The sequence below is a fragment of the Cavia porcellus genome, unplaced genomic scaffold (assembly GCF_034190915.1).
Source record: "Cavia porcellus strain 051 isolate PalLab524CR breed Dunkin Hartley unplaced genomic scaffold, mCavPor4.1 scaffold_10, whole genome shotgun sequence".
Lineage (NCBI taxonomy): Eukaryota > Metazoa > Chordata > Mammalia > Rodentia > Caviidae > Cavia > Cavia porcellus.
In genome coordinates, this window is record NW_026947493.1 from 87,939,077 (window position 1) to 87,954,752 (window position 15,676).

General features: G+C 56.3%; 1 protein-coding gene and 1 long non-coding RNA gene across 2 annotated transcripts in view; both read right to left on the reverse strand.

Annotated features, from left to right (window-relative positions):
- Positions 1 to 8,715, reverse strand: part of Rspo2 (R-spondin 2) — a 214,711-nt gene extending 205,996 nt beyond the window's left edge. The window contains exon 1 of the mRNA XM_003480000.4: positions 8,402 to 8,715. Coding sequence (XP_003480048.1) covers positions 8,402 to 8,495 — 94 coding nt within the window. The 5' untranslated portion in view covers positions 8,496 to 8,715. The remainder of the gene's footprint in view (positions 1 to 8,401) is intronic.
- Positions 1 to 15,676, reverse strand: part of LOC134477958 (uncharacterized) — a 433,997-nt gene that overhangs the window by 368,409 nt on the left and 49,912 nt on the right. The gene's annotated exons all lie outside the window — the stretch shown is intronic.

A 15,676-nucleotide genomic window follows, 5' to 3' on the forward strand; every position in this document is an offset into this window, starting at 1 on the left:
ATGAGCACAAGGAAGGCTCAGTCTGTGGCACTAGTCTCAGGGAGCAGTGGACTCGGAGAAATCTGCTTCTTGGGGAAACAGTTGCATCTTGCAGTAGAAAGATGCAGATGCAGTCAGGTGACAGGTGACTGCAGAAACAGGAGAGCGCTGCTCACTTCCTGATGTTTAGTGGAACTGCTGAAAGGCTGGAGAGCTGGGAGAAGCTCTGACCTGAGGGTTCCCCTACACTGAGTGCTCTGAGCCACCCCAGGAGACAGGAGAAGACAGTCGCTCACAGAGAGGGGGATAGCCCAGGGCCCGGGCTTATTCTCACCACAGGAGCCCGGAAAGACCCACAGACCAGTCACGGTGAGACTCCCCTGTCCCAGGATACTATGTCTGCCTGAGTTTCCACAAAAACATCCTGGACAGTGGCTGGCCACACTCTGCACCAAGCCAAGGAAGCCTCAGGCTGCTCCGGGAGAGGCTCGCTGGGGCTCCAGCCTGGCTGCTCTGTGCGTGGTAAGACACCGACACGGTCTGTCAGTGCACAGAGTTACAGCGAGTGCCATGAGCAGCAGGAGAGGACGCCTGGATGAGGGGCCTGCATCTTCCTGGGGGAGCTCGAGTGTGGCACTGTCAGCCATGCTTTGTTCCTGGACCATGCGTGGCCCAGCTTTCAACAGGGACACTGAGCCCAGAGCTGAAGGGATCTACCAGCCCCACTGTCACGAAGACACCGAAGGCCTTGAGCTGTGTAAACACCTGGACCAAGCTCAGACATGGACAGGGATCTTTCTTCTTTGAGGGACATTTAATCCGAACTTCGTACGTACACAGAATGCCAGGCCCAAAGAGTGAATGTAAGTTTTCATTCTGTCTCTGTCTCCCTCTCTCCCCTGTTAGGATTAACTCACAGAACCAGGGCTGTGGGGTGCTTGAAGGTTCCATGCACTCCTGGTCCTCGCAGAGCACTGGACTTGTGCCCTTCTTTCCTGGTGCACAGTTCTTACACAGATGTTGCAAGTTGCATTTGTGCAAGAGGCTTTGGTCATGCTGGTCCTCTAATGGCCTAAACCCTGCATCCACCTCAGCGAGCCTCACTAGGACCTGCAGACCCCCCATGGGACACACCCACCCCAGCCTCCCAGAGAGCACCACTCACTCCCCATTCTGAGTCCAGGAGATTAAAGACGGGCGAAACCGTTCCAACTCTGCCTCAAACTCCCCTGTCTATACTGCACCATCCCCTGCAACCACAGATGTGTCTCACAGGAAGAGCCCTTCCTGGAAAAGAAGTTGAGAAAGAAGCCAGTCATGGAAAGAGCAGGAAGAGCTTTCTAGGCAGCAAACCCAGCATAAGCAAAAGTTCTGAATGAGCTGTCTAGTGTTGAAAAAGTATCAGCCAAAGGTAGCCAGGGCGTGTCACTCCGGGCCTTGCAGGTTGGGCAGGAGTCTGGGACTCAACCAGGGCACAGTGGAAACCCACTGAGGCACTGAAGTGGGGAATCAACTGCTGTGACCCATTTCACAGCAGCAGCTCCGGCTCCCCTGGGAACCAACAGGACGCTTAGTTAGATGGCTGTCCTGCGGTCCGCAGGACCCTGGTCAGCACATGACCTACAGTGGCCATCACCTGAGAGCAGAGAGGCTCAGAGCTCCCTGGGAGAGGGTGCGTAAGTCCCAGCCACTGAGGAGATGCGGACCCAGCAGGCTCTAAGCAGCTGCGTGCGGAGTTAGCAGCTCCCCAGGGAGCTCCTAGGTAACAAGGCAGGCCCAGAATGTGAACAAGAGTTAAAAGGGCCCCACCCACAGACTCAGGGCCCCAGCACACCGTGGGGAAGGTCCCCCCACCTCCTTGCTGAGGGCCGCCTTGGGTGCCCCAGCCAGCTCTGCTTCCCTCCTCATCTAACCACAATGAGGCCCCTCACGAGGTCACTCCAGGAGGGGCGAGATGCCTGTGTGGCCTGCCACCTGGCCACATGCAGGGCCAGCTCACACACACCTGTGTTTCACACCCAGGACACGCTCGAGGACAGCAGACAGCGCTGACCTGCATTTCTGTGAATGACTTTTAAGGTGAGAAGGGACTTTAGAGGAGGGAGTCAGCACTGCTGAGAACTGTCAATCACACCGACATGTCTAACCACCCACCAACACACACATGGATTTCACTGTTTCATGGTGAATAATAAGTTGCAATACAGACATTCAGGTCCACAGTATATGCTCACAATGCACAGTTCCTGGATTGTACCCTTAGAAGGTGAAAGTCAGGAACAGTAAAAGTCAAAATGTTAACGATGGTTACTACTAAAGGAAAAAAACTATTAGCAATTTTGCATCTTTCCCATGTTCTATATTTTCCAAACTTCTAACAATGAATACAGTTCCAGTTTAAATGTATTGTACAAACTACAAGAAGTCACTTTCTTTAAAAAAAAATCAACTTCTTATGGCAAACATGAGGTCGTGAGTTGGATCCCAGGTACCAAAAAACAAAAATCAGCTTCTTACACAATCATATTATAAAGTCTTACTTTCTTTCTAGGCAAAACACCAAAAAGTCTCAATGATATAAAAGATTCCTTACAAAAATGATTTTCAAAAGTGAGGTAGAGGAAGGCATGGATACAGAAGACAAGAACGTCTAGCCCTGACTAGGAGATGTGGCGTTCCTACCTGGAATGGCTCCTTGATACTGGCTCTGGGTTCTGGGCTCTTCGAAGCAGACTCGAGGAGGAAGCAGAGAAGCTACCCCAGAGTGGACGGAGTCAGAAAACTAGCTTAAAAGCTCTGTGCACCTGAGCACCTGGGTGCCCATCTAATTTCAAATGGCTTTACAGGAATCAGGGCTCCAGTGCCCCTCTTCCCACTATAGATCTCGGGGCCCCCTCCTTTTCTTCACTGAGCGTGGCAGCAAAGCCCAGGGTTCAAGGCCGCCTGAACTGGGAACCGCTGGCCTCTGGTGAGCAGGCAGCTGTGGCTCCTGGGGCCCTGGGCAGGGTCGGCTGCCTCGCTCGGAGCTGGGGAGCCCTCTCAGCACTGCTGTGGCTGACACGTCCCATAAGGCCAACATGACCCTGGACAGGGTGCAGGGATCAGAAAGCTCTGTGTCCCCTCCTTTCCCTCCCACTAACCTAAAAACACAGACAACGTGAGTGCTGACCCCCAGAGATTGCCGGTCCAGAGTGACCCCAAAGGGAAGGGACTGCTTTTGGCAGCCTGACATGTGTTCCTGGAGTCCACCAAGCTCCACCAGGCCTGCAGTTCCTCCTGTTCTGCATGGGAACTGCAAAATAGGAATCATTGTCCCTGTCACAGCGCGGATGCTCAGTAACAAAGCACACTGCCAGCACGGGGCGGCTGCAGCAGTCACAGCCACGGAGACCACGTCCTGGATGGACAGCAGGGTCAACCGAAGGGGCACATGTGGGAAGGGTCACAGGATGTCACTACTGGAACCGACCAGGCCTCGTGGAGAGGAGCAGGTTTGCTGTGTGAGTCCATGGGACAAAGCAAATCAAGCTTCAAAGTCTTGGAGAAAAAGAGGGATTAACTAAGCGCAAACAACAGAGAGCTATTAATTCAGTGTCACTGGGCAACTAGTCACTGCTTCAATATTTAGGCAGGAATTTTATGGAAAGCATTTAAACTTCTAAAAATTTTTAAAACCTGTAAGTTTTCCAAAGTGGATCTGGAAGCCGGAATCTACCTGCAGACGACGCAATCTCTAGTTTTAACGTCTTCCAGGCCTGCAAGCCATGCAGTTGGTCAGTACTGCCTTTCAGCGAGGTCTCAGGGCCACGCAGAGACTTAGGAGACTGGCGCTCTGCATTTGCTCCCACCTCAGCGAGTGTACTGACCTCCAGACGCTGACACCGTCAACAGGGCCGGCAGAGCAGGTCTGCAGAGCAGAAAGTGCGCCCTCTGTCGGTCGTCGCCTGCTGGCTAGCGCTCCACAGCACGGGGAGGAGACCTCAGCTTCAGGAGAGATCTCACCTGAGCCTGAGCCTGGACAGCAGCAGGCCGTTTGCGCCCGCGGCCAGCACACAGCGGTCAGCGGGAGCTTGAAGTACTGCCTCCACCCCTGGGTAAGTGTCATGTTCATGAGATAAACAGTGGGCCGGGGAAGAAATGTGAAGGAAGTCCTCACCCTGCGTGTTCTACACTCTGGAGTGGGGTTGGAGAGAGCAGCTGCTGTCTTTGATGAAGGGACTCCTGGCCAAGTAACTCGGCAATCACCGAGATGAGCTTCGAGCTGTTGGCCTCCCTGTGGCCTCACGATGCTGAGCGCACATCTACAAACGACTGAAAAATCCACCCAAGGAAAGCAAGCTTTTAGAAAGTAAATCTGACCAGTCTGAAGCAGCCACCTGACCAACTGCGAAGATGTCACCTGCTCCTTCTGAGCTGATGCTTCTGAACTTGTTAAGGGAGGACCCTGGGCCGCTCTGAGAAGCTTAGGGGAAGCTCTGTGTCTTCCTGGTCCCCGGGGGGATGCAGAACAGAGGTCACATCGGACTTTCGAAGACCACGAAAACTGCACATCACCTTAAACCCCAAGTTGAGGTGTGAGCTCTGCTCCAGAGAAATGTGCTGAGCAAGGTAACTTCTATTCCACGAGGTGCCTTTTACCTGTCCTTCAGCAGGAGGTTAAAATCATAACATGGCAAAGGAAGTCTAAAGGTGGTATGATGCACATGTGAAAAAGCACATATACATGTTCTTGTGAACACATGCATCAGCACACACACTGCATCAGTGTACACGCACACACATACACATATACACTTGTTCTTGCTCTCGGAGTACCACAAATAGAAGAGGTCCCTATAATTCAGGTCTGAGAAAATGATCCAAAACTCTATCATAACCATTATGCAAATTTTTACTAGAAGCACCTTCCCTCAGTTACTCTACCCTCAGCTTTCAGTTATTTAATATCGGGGCTGGGGATTTAGCTCAGCGGCATAAATGCCTGCCTTGCAAGCAGGCAGTCGTGAGTTCGATCCCTGGTAAAGATAAAAAGCAAAAAGACAAAAAAAAAACAGTTATTTAATATCAGTTACTTTATTATTGTAATTAGTGGGGAGCTCTGAGATCCAGTAAAAGTCTGATCTGAGGAATTGTTAAATGGATTCAAAGACGATTTCCCCTTTATTACGTCTACACTGCATGTGCACAGTGGGCGGGAAAAGCCACAAGAAAAGCGGGGCCTTGGTTCCAGCCCTGCCCCCTGAACCGCCAGCTCTGAGGTTACACAGCCCTTGCTAAGCAGCTGGGCAGGGCCGGGGTCCGGGAGGAGCCCACAGCACGCCCACAGGGAGCACCCTAACTTGCACCCCTCAGCTGTCCCGGGCTGTGCACACAGGAATACAGATCCAGCACTCCTCACACCGACTCACCCTTGCGTTATACAAATGCACACCAAGAAGGCCGATGCTCCAGGCTTTTTAATTTCCTCTAAATGGTTCCCCATTCATTCAGGTGATGTGGTTGGGGATTCCAATCTCTCATTTGCTTTGTTCTAGAAAAATGTGTTTTAGAAACTACAGTTCCCCTTCCGCAGCGCTCCCCCTGCCCAGTTCCAAGTGGGATGGTGAGACGTGGAAAATAACCAGAATGCAGAGGAAAAAGAGGCCTATAAGAGGAACACATCAGCAGCAGGAGGGAATGGCGTGGGAAGGCAGATGGCTACTTCCGGAAGGCCTCCCGGAGACAGTGTACCCAGCTACCCCTACCCAGCCCTGCACGGAGACCCAGCCTGTGACTCCAGGGGAGGGGAAGGTGAGCAGCAGGGTCACAGTGGGGAGGGGGAGTGGAGGGCAGTGTCAAGGAAGGAAAGATGTGCAAAGCAGCTCAGACAGTCTGTGACCTGGGGGTTCCCACATACATCCCGAGGTGAGGTGACTTTGTACTAAGGAATTAGGGGCGTCATATCCAACGTGTGATTGCTGCAAACACTGGACCCACCAGGCCTGGCTTTCAGGGCGAATCAGGTCACCCAGGACCACTCAGCTGCAGGAAAGCACTGCCTGCTCTGGACACTTCTGAGCTTCATCGGCAAAATCAGATGCTGCTTTCACACAGCACGTTTCTGACCTCCCCGGACGAAATGCGGTGGCCAGCAAAGCTGACGCCATTATCTGGAAGCAAATGCAGTAGATTAAAGAGAGGGAGGAGGAGGAGGAAGAATGCAAAAGTAAACACTGCATCAGCTTCTCCAAAATACTTCAGTGCTGAAGAATGCACGTATACAAAATGCGTCTCCCACTTAAGTGTAGCTTCTACGCTCCACGTGCCACTCTGTTTGGAAACGTCACCATGAGAAAGAAGGCATTCTTTCAAGTACTTAAAACACAAGCATCTCCAAATTGCTTCATTAATTTTTAAAAGACAAATACAAATGCATTTAGCTCTGTGGGACTTAAAAGGAAACTGTATCTTTCTTCGCAGTTTCATCGGCCAGAACCGCACCAGGCTATTGTGAAGAGCACTTCATTTTCGGGGAAGAAGCCAAATGCAACTTCGTGGAGGTGAAATGTTGAGGAGAAATAAGCGGCCGCCCTGGGCCGGGCCGCTCAGGAAGGCCCCAGCGGGAAAAACGCAGGCATACATCTGGAACCTCTCAAGACCAGCGAAAATCTGCCTAAACCCCTGGCAAAAATATGATGGGCACGTCAGCAAGCAAGAGGCGGAAGATGAAGTCATGTCGTGCCAAGTGCAAGGAATTCCAGGACACCGAATAAAGTTGCAATTCACTTGTCCACGTTCAGAAACTCAGCCCAAAATGCTGCTCACAGCCCTTCCAAAAGATAAAGCCAATCAGGTAACCCCATTTGCCGTACCCATAAATCCCCGCGTCCCAGACAGACAGGCAGCAGGGTGACACGCTGAATGCCCACGGCCATCCCGGCCGAGCGCAGGGCCTCTGCGGCCTCCCCAGGCTGCCCCGCCAGCTGCCCTGGAGGGGTCACACTGCGGCACCGTGCGGCACCTAATTCATAAAAAGGCATTGCAGCTGGCCCTTCGTGACTCTCAAATGCATTTTTATTTCACGATTTTGTTTCAAAATATAGGGGAAACACAGTAGGCCATGCGCGCCATTCGCAGGTCTCCCTCACAGCCCTGAGCCCCCGCAGAGGCCAACCCTCCACTCCTCTGTCCCCTGGCTATATTTTGAAATAAAACACAGAGTTAAACCGTACATTTGCTCTACTCCAGACTGGATGCAATTGATTTTAACTGACTAAATTATCTGATCTCTGCCAAGAATTTTATTTCATTAAGAAAATGATATTACGGAGCATCTGAGATCATAGAGCAGACTAAACATAATGCCAAAGGAGCTCCGAGCGCGCTGCTCTGTGAAGGTTTGATTATTTGCAGATGGAATACGGAAAAGAAAAAGGCAGAGAACCGGTCCGGGTGGGGCTCCTGGCCAGCCGGGTGCCCGCTGCCCACGTGCAGCGCGCGGCCAGGAAACGCGCCTCTCCGCCGGCCGCACACCTTCTCGGAAAGCTAGTGACCGCTCTCCTTCTGGAAAGTGACACCCCGCTGCCAGGACGGGGCGCACAGCGGAGCGGGCGGCGGCGCAGGAAACCCATTCAGTGCTGGGCTCCTCAGGAAGCCACTGCGCCGTGCGCAGCAATCCTGCAGGATCAATCGGCGGATACGAGATCAATTAAAAGCAGCTTAAGCTGGGGACCAGGACAATGCTCGGGACTCCGGCGAGGTCTCTGTGGCCACACTGCTCCCTCAGCCCGCAAAGCCAAAGGCCACAGTGGCCGCGCGGTCTGCCAGACCGCGGGTCCTCTTTTAATTAGAAACGTAGGCCCTTTGTGGGCGGGAAAACCTGCGAGGGCAGGGGCGGAGTTGGGGGACACCGTCCAGCGGTTCCGAGTCCCGCGCACCTGGGTGTGGACACAGGCAGGACGCCTGACACGCGCCCTGCGCCCCGCGGATGTGGGCTGAAGGCCCGCCCCGCGACCCGATTCCACTCTGCGCCCTGCAGGAGGGGAGCGGGTGCAGTGTCCCCGGCGGCCGCGGGAGCGCTGTGGCCCTGTCCAGCGCCCGGGTCGGAATCCCCGGCGGTCAGAGATTCGCTCAACACACGGTACCCATCTCCAGGGGAACTGAGTGCGCTCAGCGGGGGATGTTGTCACCTTCCCAGGACAGATGTTCCCGCCAGCCCCGGGGAGGAAGGAGGTCCCAGGTTCTGCTGGGCAGTGCGCTCCAGGCAGAGGCGACCTCAGACGCAGACGGGACGGGATGGGAACCTGGAGGGCCGCCCGCGCCTTCCCAAGCGCACCGAATCGGGGACGCAGCGGGGATTCCGGGATACAGCGGCGTCTGGGGCTCAAGGGGACAGCGGTGGCGACGGTTTGCGGGTCCAGTCCCATCCGCCCGCCTGACCCACCTCGCTTCCCGCGTCGCCAGCGGCCGCCCTGGCCGTGACCGAGGTCCACGCAGTTAAGCAGCACGAGCGCGAAGGGGAAGAGGCGCAGCCGCATCGGGGCGGCGGGCGGAGTTCGGGTAGGCCGGGTCGGTCTGGTCCTGTCGGGCCGGGTCGGGTTGGGTCGGGTTGGGTCTGTCGGGTCAGTCCGCTTGGTCAGCCTGGCGCCGTCAGCATCTTCTGTGGACCGGGAAGGAGGCCGGGAGCTCGGCGGTCGCACAGTCAACCAACAACCGCAACAGAGCAGAAGCCTGGGCCGGGCGGGTGGGGTCTGGGCGCAGGTCCGGCTGGGAGCTCTGGGTCTCAGCCCCGTCGGTCCCGGCCCCGCGGTCCGCTGCTCCGAGGCCGAGTGCGCGCGCTCGCCCGGTCCGCGCTATAAGTAGGTGGCGCCGGCTCCCGGCTCGCCGCCGCCCCTGGGTCCTAACGCCAGCGTGCGGCGCCCCCAGGTCCCGACCCCAGGGCGGCGGCGGGCGGGGCCCTCCTGCCTCGGCCTCCCCAGAGAGGCTCGGGCCACGCCCCCGCCTCGCTCCTGCGGCTCTGGCCTGGTTCCGGGAGTGGACGGGGCGGGAACAGCGGGGGAGGCGCACGCGAGAGCGGCCCGCGTGGGGCTCCCGAGGACTCGCGCACGAGTGTCCCCCACCCGCGCTGCGCGGCCGGCCCGGGCGAGGTCCCCCGCGCGACTCCAGGTCCCGGGCGTCCCCGCCCGCCCCCCACTTCGGCCCGGGGATGCCCGCGAGTGACCCGGACCTCGGAACCGCGGGGCGGAGCGGGACTCGGGTCTGGGTCCGAAAGGAAACCCCAGAGATGGCCCGGGCCGCAGGCGACCCCCGCGGGCACCCGACGCCCCCAAGCCCGGTGCGCGCCTCCCGCTCCTGCAGGCACCGCGCTGGCGGTCCGGGCGCCCCGCGGGAGGAGGCGTCTCCACGGCCGCAGCCTCCTCCTGGCCGCGGCTTCCCGACCTCTGCCCGGTCCGCACCCGAAGGGAGCCGCCCTTCTGTCCCCGTCCCCGGCCCGGCCTGTCCCGGTCCCTGTCCCTGTCCCCGTCCCTGTCCCCGGCCCGGCCCCGCGCTCACTTGGCCTTCCAGCCCGGGACGGTTTCAGGTTGCTGAGACCTGACGGCCCTGCCTGTGCCGGGGACCCGCCGCCCTGACCGCGGCCTGGGGAGGGCGCCCGCGCCTTGTCACCCCGCCTCAAGTGTTTCCAGGCTCACGCTGAATCTCTGGGTTCACTGCTGATCACACAGACTTTTCTGAGCCGTTCACTGAATACTATGGGTGACTTCGAGTGTGCTCGCTCCCACCCAGGACAAGCCCGATGGACCTGGGGCCATCCATAGCCGTCGCCCTGGCTCTGGCTTTCTGTCCTCTCCGGCCCACAAGCTCCCCCGCGCCGGCTGCTGGTTCTGCCCGCACACGCGTGGCTGTGGCTCCTGCCTCCGCGTGGCCAGGGCCCGCCCCAGGGCAGCTGACCCGCAGCTGCCAGGCGCTGTCAGAGCGGGAGGTGAGCCTGGCCGGCTTGGGGAACGTCTGCATGCTACCTGGGCTGCGCAGACAGCTTCAGTGCAGACCTGCAGCAGGGCGGATAGATGGACTGACAGATGGACAGAGACGTTCTCCTGCTTGACACAAGCGCTCAGCTGACCCAGCGGGATGCAGCGCGGTGCTCACGCAGGTCCCTCCCTCCTTGGTCCTGCAGCCCGATCAGCGCCACAGCCAGGGGACACTCCCTCTGCACTGGGACAAGCTGTCTGCCCTCTGTTTCTGCTGTCAAGGGCGCCTCACCTCATGGACCGTCCACCTTCGCCTCCTGAGTCCAGAAGCGGGGTGGCAGGCGCGAGTGCTGACCGTGGGTGTCTCCAGGGTGTCCTCCCGGCTCTGGTGCGTCTGTGCGCTGGGAAACCACCTCTGCACTCTGCTGAACTGCGTGTTTTCAGTTTGATACTCTAAAGCGAAAAGTGGTGTCTCAGTAACACTTTAATTCGTATTTGTTTTTCCAGTGAAATCGGGTGTCCAGAGCACGCTTGTGCCATCCGTGTTGCCATCCGTGAGCTCTGAGGCCCCATGGTCACGTTTTCTGCTGTGTTCCCGGGATCTGAACACACCGGCCCTGTGATGTTCTGTGGTCTGAGAGGCAGATGCTCCCCTGACTTTGTCCTTCGTCTTTTAACTTGGTTTGATCTGTTCGTATACTGAAAATTGTTAAATAATTTTGCATAGTGACCTTTTCGATCTGGTCCTTTTTAGCTTCCTAAAAGTCCTGTCTGAGAAGGCGCCTTCCCTGCTGCCGTCCTCTTTGTTGACAAGACAGCTTTCTGGTGGACGGGCCTGGGCTTCCTGGTTTTGTGACCCGGCTGTGGGTACAACAGAATAAACCTACATTTCTGACTCCCTCCGAAGTGTTGGTGTCCACAGATCTGGCTGACTTGGCGCTGATTCTGGCTTCCTTAGCCTTTGATGTATTTTCTTTATCTTCATGTCACCCGATATTCATACTCTCATTCTTAAACTTTCCCACAGTCTCGTTCATTGTTGGTGTTTGTTGATGCTGCCCGGACTTTTCCAGGCTAGAGTTTATCCTCTAATTGCTCTGGGACGAATGCTGACACATGTGGCCATTGTGTCTTATTGAGAGCACACTTCTTCTGTTTTAAATATAAGCTGAGCATCGATTTTGCTTCTTGTACGTGGCAGTGTGTGTTCATTTATTATGCTAAGGGTGATGTCACTGAATTAGTGTGAGACATCTTCCTGCGGTCACGGGCCAGGCTTTGTCCAGGCCACTTTGTTTTCTGAGGAGTCCTACCATAGCCCCTTACTTAGCATTTGAGAAATGTGTAAACATGGGACTGCTCGGGTGTTGGCGCTGTGCTCAGCTGCTGGTCCAGGCCTGCGGGGACACGGCTGGCTTATGGGTGTGCTGCAGGGGAAGACACCAGAGGCAGCTCTGCAGACTTAAAGAGAGTCCAAGCCTCGCCGCCACGGAGGAGACAGTCCTGCACTCAGTTCCCTCTCGTGACCGGCAGCCCACAGCTCTTTCACACCGAGCAGTGTGAACGTGGCGTTGGAGGGAAGTGAGGCACACACACGGAGGTCCTCAGTGATGTGAGGATGAGGCTGTCATCTGTGCTGCCTGTGTCTGTGATCTTGCTGCTGCTGGAGATAAGCCATGGGACCCTCCCACCACAGCCTTCTCCAGCCCCTGCACCTCTCCTGACAGGGCCGCAGTGTGAGGCGTCGTGCACCCTGCGCAAGCGTACAAGCATGCGTGGGGGACACCCTGTGTGTCCGTTCCCTTTCTTATTCTGGTTTGTGTTTTTACCCTTTTTTTCTTTTTGCTGTGTGCTGCTCACCTATGTTCCATGTGCACATCTTATACTATGAGTTGCTATCAGCTATTAACCTTGGCACAATATGGAAAAACATTTTAGAAGGTAAAAGATCTCTGTCCACAGGTCAGAGGACAATGTGGGGCTCCTCCACCTACAAAGGGATGGTCCCACAGGAGTCACTAGACTTGAGGGCACGGGGCCCAGCCAAATCCACTAGATCCCAGAAGCCTCTGCTGAACCCCGGCGACCCTGCAGGCATCCAGAAGCTGATGTCAGTTCGGAGTCATGTCTAGCTGTCCCCTTCCTGGAAACACAGGGCCTGGACAGAGGCCTACTGCGGAGGCCGGGGGAGCAGGTGGAGCATCCCTAGTGTCTGCTGGGGCTGGTGGGAGAGCTGCGACTTCACTCTGTGACTCGGGCACTCGTGCCTAGATACCAGAGCAAGGCAGCACTGTCCACGGCAGTAGCACTGCAGCTGGCAGAGCACCAGCACCATCCACACTTCTCCCGGGTTTGATGAGAACATCGAATCCCAGTGTTGGTCTCCCCCGCACTGTGTGCACGGTGTTTGCGGTACCGCTGTTCCTGTGTCCAGACTGTGAATGCTGGGCTCCGCTGAGGCGGGTGAGGGCTGCAAGGCCCTTGGAGGCCAGGGCAGGTGTGTGGGAGGCGTGGGGGCCAGGTGCCCGCTCAGGCCCCAATGTGGGCTCCCATTGTGGAAGGATTCTGCGCTAGAGCTGACTAGAAGAGAGGTATGCAAGATGCTAGGGAAGGGACACAGGACTGGCCAGCATTAGGACCCAAAAGCCTTTCTAGGGAAGACATGACGAGGCAGAGCAGCTGGCCCTTGCTGTGCTGGGCTCGCTCTGGCCCCGCTTCCTGCCCCAGGACGCCAGGCCCCACTCACCTCTGAGTCCTCTCTCCAATCCTCTTCTGCCACCACTCAGCACTGTACCTTGGACAGCCATCACTCAGCCCCTCCTACTGCGGACCTGCTTCGGGGACAAGCCCCCACAGCGCCCCTCGATGCTGAGTGCACGCTGATGCCCAGGGAGAGGTGAGCGCTTCCCCTGCAATACCCTCCAGGGCTTCCGATCCACGTGGAGCAGCTCCATGGTTCTGACTGAGCACGCACTCGGCTGAGCCACACTGTGCACTGACTGAGGTGGTTTTCCAGTGTGGTGTTCTGCTTCCTGTGGGATTTTCATCCCCTTTACCGTCTTTGCAGTGTTCCGTGCTTGTGGTAACTCAGCCCTCCGTTCCCTCCAGCCCACTCCATGCAGGAGGCTGCCCCACCGGAGGGCTGGGAGGGGTGGGAAGGCTCTGGCCCCGTGTGCTCCCTGGCCCTGGGCCACCCTGCAAGTTCCTGGAGAGCCCATGCCTGCTGCTGGGGGCTGCATCCCACAGCATCCACCATCCGCTGTCCTGCTCAGTCCCTCACTTCTCTGTTCCCCGAAACGTCCCATACAGGAATACGGAGGACTTTGTCTCAGCTCTGTGCAGGCCTCAAGTCCGAGGCTGAAACCACTGTGTTAGTGAAGCACCTTCCGCAGACATTCTCAAGGCTGATTTCTCCTCATGTTCCTGCCCGCATAGCTTTCCTGACAGCTCCGGGTCTGAAATTTCCCCAGAAGTCGGTGGTGGGGTTTTTCCTCATGGAACCTCCTGGAGGCCAGGCACTCTCTTGTGCCCATCAGTGTGTGCCATTCAGTTCTGGGAACACTGCTGTTACTGTAGAGACAACTCTCTTCCCTTCACTTGCTCTCTTCTTTTTGGGAATTGAACATTCTAGAATAATCTTCTAATTTTCCTGTATTTGCTGTCCTGTTTTTAATCCATCTTTTCTATACTTTCTAGAATATTCTTTCAACTTTATCCTCCATGTGTTTCAATGAGTTTCCCATTGATCGTTTGTTTTTGTTTGTGGTGCCGGCAATCAAGCTCAGAACCTTGTGCTTGCTAGGCAGGCTCGTGCCACTGAGCTAAATCCTTGGCCCTCCATTCATCTGACAGATTCTTTTTAATTCTAAATGCTCATTTTTCTTTTTTAAAATAGCTTCCTTATTGTATAGAGTCTTTCTCCCAAATTTCTTTTCTCCGTGTTGGACTTTATCATTCACCTTTGAGAGTTTCCTTGGCATTCGGTGGTGCGGGGACATTTGCATGTGTTTAAAAGTAGGAGATAGAAGGCTAATTAGAGACTCCTGACACCTGGGTGACATTCAGCGGCTGGGCTGCAGTCCCAGGCCACCAGTGGACCCACTGACACATGGATTGAGGGAACTGAAACCCAGGGTACTTCATTGTGTTCACCAGCACTAATCAGGTTTCCCAGGGAAAATACAGCCAGAGCGGAACGCTGGGGTGAGCGACTGGGGTTTCCTCTCTGTGAAAGGTTTCGCCTCAGGTCACACCTGATCCTGGGGGTCCGGGCGGGGTTTTCCGTGGGTTTCTGTCTTGAAGTTCCTTCTAGCTACGTTGTTACAGTCCGAGGTACCTGGTGGGAAGAAGGCGGGGCTTTTCCCTTGTGCAATTCTCACTGCAACAGAAAGAATCAAATGCTGAGGACTAGATACCACACTGTGTTGGTTTCCCAAAGTTTTCATTCATTTTAGTACTTTTTGTTTTGATGCCATTTGTAAACGCTCTCCCACTCACTCTTCCAGCTGTTACAGATTATTTGAATTTTACTTCACTGGCTTTATCGTCTACTTTATTTCTATAGCTATCGTTTTTCTTTTTTTTTTTACAAATAAGTAAATTCAGAACGTCATCTGTTGCCCCTAAATCTCTCAGACACTGGGAGACTATCACCCTCTTCTGTGGCCACCAGTTTAGGAAACTCAGCACGGACAGTGTGGCCGCCGCGGACTAAACCCTGCTCTGCCGGGAACCGTGCTCTGCTCCCCGCCTGGAGCCGCCCCGCAGCCCCGCACACACGCGGCCCTGGACAAGCGGTCTCGGGCGCTGGACGGACCTCGTGGGGCGCAGCGGGCTGGTGCAGGGGTCCCCTGGAATGCGGCCTGCCGGGCCCCAGGAAGCAGGCGCTGGCTCCTGCCTTAGCTCCGAGGGTGGCCCTTAGATGCACAGGAGCTGGACTCTGGGTGCTCCCTGCTCACCAGACTTTTACACACTGCTTCTAAAATCCACTGGTGACCCTGGCAGGTGTCATCTGACTTCTGACCATGTCACCCCATCTTGGCACACCCCCGCCCCCGCGGTGAGGAACGGCCGTGCACCTCTGGGGGCCCTGGACTCTTACCCACTGTATTCCTACTGTGACCATACCCCGACATTCACTCTGCTCCGGATTGGGTCTTTGGGGGAGTGTGAGCCGCATGTTGGGCCCTCTGACCTCCCTGTCCCATCCGCAACCATGACTGCCAGACCCAGCCTGGGTTCCTGCGTGCCCGCCTTGGAACGAGCTTTCCTCTGTCTGTGCAGGACTCCGCGTAGCAGTAAAGACCCGGATGCTGGCTGGCCGCTGGAGTCTGATCCCCAGCAAGAGAGTGAAAACCCCAGGGCCTTTGCACACACCCTGCAGCCCTGCACTCCGCCTGCTGCAGCCTCCCCTGCACCGTGTGCACGCGGTGACAAACGCGCCTGTGAGGACCGCGGGGCAGCTGGCTGCTCAGCGGGGACAGCCAGGAAGAGCTGTGCACTGAGAAGAGGGAAAGAGATGTAAGTGGTCAGTGGTGGAAAGAGGGCAGGCGAGAGCACAGCAGGACGCAGCAGGACGAGTGCCGGCGCCCCCAGGCCAAGGCGAGGAGCAGTGCGGACTTCACCTTCCCCACCCTCGCCGAAGGCTTCCTTTTGGAGGAGGCAGTGTAACCTCTTCCATCCCAAAGAGGTGGAGAGCCACTCGGGCAACCAGAAGGGCTCAGAGGAAACACAGTGAACAGGTCAGTTGT